The following is a 7,421-nucleotide window of genomic DNA, read 5'->3' as shown; positions in this document are numbered from 1 at the left end:
GTTAAAAGTAACACTTTAAAACAAATTCTAAGCTTTGGGTTAATATCTGCTTTCTCTTCTGCACTATGTGCAGTGGTTTACTTTTGTCTCTCTGCTTTTGTTTTGTTTCAGTAGCGCAAGCCTAGACATACCTGCTCAGGAGTAAGTCCCCTACTGAGTTCAGTGGGGCTTACTCCCAGGTAAGTGTGCATAGGACCACAACCTTAAAAGCCTACCGCCATTTTCCTGTACTGCATTTCTTTCCTATAAACTCTGAAGGTGTTAAGTTTTTAGTTCCAATTTCCTGTTGGCTTCTTTCTTCTCCATCTGCTTCCCTGTGTTTCCTGTTACTGGCTCTGTTCACATAATGTTAAGGCAGAAATTACAATTTAACGTAATACAAAGGACTAATGTGCTTGCATGTGCAGCCCATGAACTCCCACTTCACAACTAAAGCAAAAAATGGATAAGAACGGTTTGCTTACCTGTAATTCAGTTTGTTTTTTTCCGCTGGTTATTTGTGAATGTACACATACAGGATTATTTCCATTTCACCCTTGGGATATAGCTTCACAAGCCCCCAGCCACCCCAAAAAGCACCTGAAGAAGAGCTGTGTCCCAAGGAAGAAATGGGCATAATCCCATATGTGAGAGTCAGACACAGGAGGAATTTTGAATTACAGTGTTCCCTCCATTCTCACGGTTTTGAAACTCTCGTCCCTTGCTTATGCGTAAGGGATAAACTGAGGGGGAAACAATGGGCCGTGCATCTGTATTCAAGCCAATGGGGCTTGACTATAAGCAAAACTGTTTTTACAAGGGGCCCCAGAGTGGATCCCCCACAAAAAAGGAGGAGTGATTGTATATGCAAACCCAGAATTATGCTTATGCCAATCTCGCCCCCCCCCCCAAAAAAAATTTGATATATATTCTTGGTTTGGTTGGCCACACCTGACCATAATCCTAGTTTTTGCTGCAGTACATATTGAAGTTTATGAAACAAGGAGTGCTGAGTGTTGTATGTGTGAATGCTACTGCTGTCAGACTTTTACCATAACAAAACTTCATAAAATTTACAGTACAATGTTTTGCAATTTTATGAACAAAACAGGGAGAGGAACAGGCAAGTATCTGTTTCAACCCACAGCCCAACTACAACTTCAGAGGCAGGAGGACAGAGTTTAAAGGGGTTGTGTGCATGAGAGAAAGTCTTTGTTTGACCTCTGATTGCTAGAGCCATAATTATCTCAGAAACTTGGAGATTCAACATATCCGTCGTGACTAGTAGAACACCATAGTCTGACCCCTCATACATTTTTCTAATCTCTTAGAACCATTTAAGGCTACATCTCGTGGCTGTAAATACCAATGCACTCACAGTGGGTGCAGTGCTTCATGGCTTAGCATAGCACAGTAGTTCCACACGTAGAACTATGTTACACTGAGCCATTTACCACCCCCAGGCCAAACCTATTTCCACTGAGGTCTTCCTCCATCCACACTGGGGCGGGGGGGGGGGGAGATCAGAGAAGTGTCTGACTGTGTCCATATATTCGATATGAAACACATACATCAGCTGAGATAATCATTTCACAACTGGCTGTGGGGACATAGCTAGATTCCTTTCTACTCCTCCACTGCTCTCCTCCATGCATGGATGGCTGAAGGGGGGAGATGTTCAGCAGCTCTACATTAGGTGAGGGGGAGGCTTCATTGTTGCAGCAGGACAAAAGGAATACTAACCTCCACAGCAGCCAAAAATAATCATTCGCAAACATATGGTTAGCTTATGCATGCATATGACACACAGAATGCCAGCCACTATGTTACATGAGGATATTTTTTTGTGCATCTCCCTCCTAGCACCCTCTTTCACAGGATATTTTATTTTGAACCTTAGAAAAACTTGTATCTGCTTTCTTCTCCAGGAGATAATCCCAAATTCTGTGCGCCTTTCCATTCCTTCATCCTTTGACTGTCTTATTCCAGTTTCAGAAGGTATAAGGGGTCCTACAAGAACTGCCAACTATTGGGCAACATGTGAAGAGGCGAGTCCACAGAAGTATTGCTGGACCCAACTGAGTGCTGGACTTCATTGAGGCACGGGGGAAATGTGAAATTCTAGCAAAGAGGGTACTTGTGCAGGAGACTACCAGGCCAGGTGGCTGCTTTTATGAGCTTTCCTATAAGACAGTGATGTGACTGGTTCTGTGAGACACAAAACAGGAGGCAGGTCTCTACCAAAGTAGCCATAATAGCAGTTCTTACCCAGCTCTGATCTGAAGAAGTGGGTGCCAGTATTCCTACCTCCCCACACAAGAGCAAACTCCTGCTCCAAAGCATGTCTGCTTGTTATATACTTTCAAGTCGTTTCTATCTAACAGTGTCCCTAAAGCAAACTGATCATGGAGTTTTCTTGGCAGTTCCTTCTTGGGGGGGGGGGGGGGTGCCATTGGATCCCCAGAGGCTGAGAGAGTGTCATCCAATAGGTTTACATGGTTGAGCAGGGATTCAAACCTTGGTCTCCAGAGTCATAATCCAACACTCAAACCACTATACCACACTGGCTCACAACGTATGTCTACTCCATCACTAAAAGACCATGGAAACAGAGCTCAGTTTAGATGGCTAAATGCAATTTTATGAAGAGAAATAAGGTGGGGAAGAGTATGACAGACAAACTTACAACTGGGAGGAGGAGGAGGTGAGGGGTGCATTACTCACCCAGTATAGCAGCAAGAAACTGCCATTTCTAGGTCAATTATGGTACTGCTGTGTCCTGACTATTGATGGGAAGGGTAAGAAGAAACCATCAAATTAAAAACATGCTAAATGAGTAAAAACTACGTGTAGGGAGGGCTCAGGAGGAATAGCGTCCACTCACAGTATCACGGGCGCTTGAGAGTGGTGAAACTGAAACTTTCCCATCCTCTTCCATCTGTATTTACAGGGTAAAACACCAGTCGCAGTCAATTTGTGGCTAAAACCATGAAAGGTGTTTGGGGGGAGGGGGCCCAGGGCAGGTAGCAGATGCACAAGAACTGCACTCTTGAAATGCCCCCTCCAAACAAACAGGTTTGCCCCAACCCCCTTCCACATGCCTCACACAGTATAGGAGGGGCACAGGGAGTGGGCCTCAGCCAAGCCTACTTGCATAAAGGGCCATTTTGATTCTCCTTCCCTCCGCCCAATCAGATAAGATCAGAGCGGGGGCATGGGCAAGCCAGACTTGTCTAGCCCTATTTCCTTGGGGGGACACGGCTCCTCATCCATCTTGCGTCCATGTTTTCGAAAGTACTTGTATCGCTGAACGTAGGCCTTGATAAGGTTGTTCACCTTAACGGGATTAATTTCTCCACTCTTGCTGTGGCAGATCTAAAGGATGGACAGAGGAAGAAATAAAAATGTCATGCCTTCCTCTTTCTTTGTAGACTTGCACCCCCACTACTCCAAACACCACTGCCACCTCCAACACACACATCTTTACCTTGTGGACGGCTTTGCGCAGGATGTCCTTGTACTCTTCCTTGGTGATCTCCTTTTTCTGATAATACGGTTTGATGGCCAGCTTCACTTCCTCCACTGCTCGCTCTTGCGTATGCAGCTTTTTCAGATACTTAAATGGGAGCAGAGGCAGGGCAGTTAGCAGGAGCTAGGAGCAATACAAGCAGTCAAGCTAATCTAAAGATGGTGGCTAGTGCTTGGCAAGATTAGCTCAGTGGACTACAGCCCCCAGAATATCCTGTCTTGTTGGCTGGCTGATTTTGTAAACAAACAAACAAAAAACCTAGCCCCAAGTTCTCAAGCTCTGGTGGAGAACAGAGCTTTGGAGCATGGAGTAGAATAGCAGCTGCTGTCCTGTCCTGATAGTGATCACAATGGAAAGAGATCAGGATATCAATAACTTGTTTCTGTGAAAAAACAGTTTAAGGATGTGTTTTTAAGGCTGGAGAAGACACAACAGTGATACAATGTTCTGGTTGTGTGCCTTCAGATTGTTTCTAACTCATGAGGACCCTAAGGCAAAACTACCATGGGATTTCTTGGCATCTTTCTTCAGAAAGGGTTTGCCATTGTCATCCTCTGAGTCTGAGAGACTATGACATGCCCAAAATGGGTTTACATGGCTGAGCTGGGATTGGAACCCTGGTCTCCAGAGTCATAGTCCAACGCTCAAACCAGTATACCATACTGGCTGTCAGCAATACAACCACCATCTTCAAGTAGTGGAGGGGCTGCCATGCCGTAGATGAAGCACATTTGTTTTCTTCTACTCCAGATGGAATAGATTCAAGAAAGGAGATTCCAGATAAAATGAGGAAGAATTTGACAGCAGAAATTAGTATCTCAGAAAGTGATGGACTCTCCTTTGATAGAAATTTTAAAGAGGTTGGATGGCCATCGGTCGGTGATCTTTTAAATTTGATTCATACATTGGCAAGGGGTTGAACTTGAAGACTCTTGGGATTTCTGCCATGTCTATAATTCTAAGATCTCCCAGACCTAATAAACTAATTATTATAATTCTTGTAATATGAATCCACTGGTTCAAGATTATTCTCTGATCCTAACACAGGTCTTCAGAAGCCACTTGACTTCTTTCAGGTATACATTTGGCCTTCCACATTCACAGGGGTTAGGGGTGCAAGACCCCCGTGATTGTGGAAAAACTGCGAATAACCCCTTCTCAGAAGCCAGTTAAAGGGAGGAGTTGGTGGGGGAAGAGGAACAGGTGCACGTACTCCTCTTTCCTCCCCACCCTCCAGTCCCTTTAACTGGCTCCCCGCCCCTTTCCCAGGTGGATGGGTGCCTGTCTTCTCCAGGAACTGATATGCCCAGGAAAGAGGAGGGAATGGATCCTTTCCTGGGTGGATGGGTGCCTGGGGAAGGCAGCAATCTGAGTGGGAAAGGGGCGGGCGGGGTTGGCTCACACATCCTTCCTGGCTTCTCCCTCATGGGCTTTTTCCCCAAGTGGAAAAGCCTGGGAGGGAAGAGGAGGAGGAGGAGGAGTGTGTGTGCACCCGGCCTTGACCTCACGAATAATCAAAAACACGAGTGTGGAGGGCCAAGTGTAGTTTAAAGCAAGTGTAGGCACACTGGTGACCTTCCGAATCAGAGAATTCACATTAGCTACCGACAGCTTGATCAATGGGAGTCCAAGAGGAGTTGTAGGGATGATAGAAACTAGAGTCCACAACAATTCTAGAAGACTCTGAATTGCTGACTGCCAGCTTAAAGCACCTGCCCCATAATATGATAAGGCCCTACCTGGCTTTCTCTCAGTACTGGGATGGTATTCACTTTAGATATTTGGTTTTATCTTGAGTTTCAATTTTGAAAGCAGGACAGCAGTCCAGCTAACAGCTTCCTCCCACCCCTTATCCTAACCATATGTCCCTAACAGGAGTTCACAAAAGGCATTAAAGGAGCCTTCTCCAACACGGTGCTCTCTACTATGTTGTACTATAATGCCCATAGACCCTAAGAGATAGAATATAAATTTGTTTGGTTCTCATGTTCCTAAGGGAACATCCTTTTTGCATGCATCTCCTGAGCCCTGCAAGAAAAACAGAGCCTAAATTCTAAACATTTCTGAGGCTTCAAAACAGTTTCATGGGAGAAAAAAAAAGACATACACAAAACCATTTGAAAAAATGTGGATATGTGAAAAATGTGAACAAATATATATATATAACCAATTTCTGTGCCAGAAGGAAACAAAATCTCACCACCTGATATATACAAAATCAGACCAAATGAAAACTGGTGGACACTAGGAGTTGTGATTCAGTACATCCAGGGGCAACAGGACGGGCTGCCTACCTCCAAAACAGAATCATTTTTTAATTCCAAAGACTTTTACCTTATCACTATCTCCTCGTCCATCAGAGCTGGTGCTGCCCAGATCGGTGGCAGATGAGGAAGCAAAGATGCCAGCTGAGGGAGGGCCTGATGAAGTCTGGCTTAAATTTCCAGGCAACACTCCTGTAGGGGTGCCAGGGGTCGAACCACATCCTCCTAGAGGCAGGGAACCCTGAAGCAGATAAGAGACAGGCGGTACAGCCAGGTGTGAAGCAGGTGGATGGATTGGTGGTGCTGGTGGCTGAGGAGGGTTCAAGGAGGCTGAGGGCTTGGTATGCGTCAAAATCTGGAAGGTTAGAGAAGGGGAAAGGGGGTTAAGAGGGCTTGGGAAGGAGGCAAGAGAAATCCATGAACCACTGTGGAGTGGCACACCTCTTTGATTTTCCATTGTTTTAAAAAAAAGCCATTGGAACCCTCGTCTCAAATGGAATGAAAGTGTTAACTTAAAGTCTGCCTAGCTGTCAGAGATAGGACCCCTTTTGAAGAGAACTACAACTAGAAACCCCCACAGAATATGGCCATTGGCCATGATGGCTGGAGGATTCTAGAAGCTGTAGTTCTCAAACAGAATTTCTCCAAGCTTTGGGCAGGACAATAATGCAGAATCTCCTTCACCTGCGTGTCACTCAATAAAAGCAGGGCTGATACATAGTGCACAGGAACCAAAGGAATGGCAAATGAAGAAACAAATAATCCTTCATTACTAGAATCCCTCCAATTGACCACTGCTTGGTTGCAAACAGAATCACAATTCAGGCTGCAAAACAGAAGGAAAGAAGCAAAGCCAGGATATTCATCTTCTCTATTAAGAGGCCAATTGTCACCTAGTGAGCGGTACCCATTCCACTATTTCTAGCATAGCTGTTCCTTATAATGATTAGTTATAATGATTAGTATCTGATCTTTGCTCCCCTCTGTCCCATTTCTTTTCTATCCCTGTCTCTGACCTAGTGCATTGTGTCTTTCAGACTGGCAAGGACTATTATACCACTGAGCTTTGCAAGCCCGACTTAGAGCTTTAGAGACTAAGGAACAAAGTACAAATACTGCAAATTAGGAATGGGCTATATATGGCCCTTGGGCTACAAATGCCCCCCAGCTGACATTTGTAGCCCCTTGCTGAGTCTTCTCTTATCTGTGAATTTGCTGTGGCAGCAAAATCACCCCTTTTTTCATTGTAAAGAAGGTGTACATCTCTTTTTTTCCTGGAAAAAAATGTTTTCACAAACTTCTAGGGAACACACTCTTGGGTTTCACATGGGAAAAAAACTACAGTTTTTGCTACTGTCTGAAATACAGCAAAAGACTGAAGGTTTGGTGGTTGTTGTTTTACATGTAAAGGCACACACATGAAAATGTGGAAATGTTGTTGTAGCAGTGAATTCAGAATTAGGAGTGGGGCATAATTGCTTATGTGTTCTGTGGGACCCAGTGGGGCTGCTCAGCACCTGGGAGTTATCCACCTCTGCTTCAAACACACATTAATTTCCAAGAGCTGATCTCTTCCCCCCCCCCCCCCCCCCCCAGATAGGGCTGAGGTTTGGAGAAGAATAGCACAATGGAAAATAGTTAATGGATCC

At 44.9% G+C, this 7,421-nt stretch overlaps 1 protein-coding gene across 4 annotated transcripts in view; it reads right to left on the bottom strand.

Moving 5' to 3' along the window:
- Positions 1-10: 10 nt before the first annotated feature.
- Positions 11-7,421, bottom strand: part of SCAF1 (SR-related CTD associated factor 1) — a 30,610-nt gene continuing 23,199 nt past the window's right edge. For 3 of the 4 annotated variants that reach the window (XM_089531596.1, XM_089531594.1, XM_089531595.1), the window contains 3 exons: positions 5,843-6,127; positions 3,467-3,595; positions 12-3,354 (listed from right to left, as the gene is read on the bottom strand). In XM_089531596.1, the coding sequence (XP_089387722.1) occupies positions 3,181-3,354; positions 3,467-3,595; positions 5,843-6,127 (588 nt within the window). In that variant the 3' untranslated portion in view covers positions 12-3,180. Of the gene's footprint in view, positions 3,355-3,466; positions 3,596-5,842; positions 6,128-7,421 lie in introns of all 4 variants that reach the window. The other variant, XM_089531597.1, reaches the window with a different exon arrangement.

Source organism: Sceloporus occidentalis, unplaced genomic scaffold, assembly GCF_023333645.1.
Source record: "Sceloporus occidentalis isolate IW3139 unplaced genomic scaffold, rSceOcc1.0.p SCAF_7, whole genome shotgun sequence".
Taxonomy (NCBI): Eukaryota; Metazoa; Chordata; class Lepidosauria; order Squamata; family Phrynosomatidae; genus Sceloporus; species Sceloporus occidentalis.
This window is presented reverse-complemented; position numbering and strand designations above follow the sequence as displayed.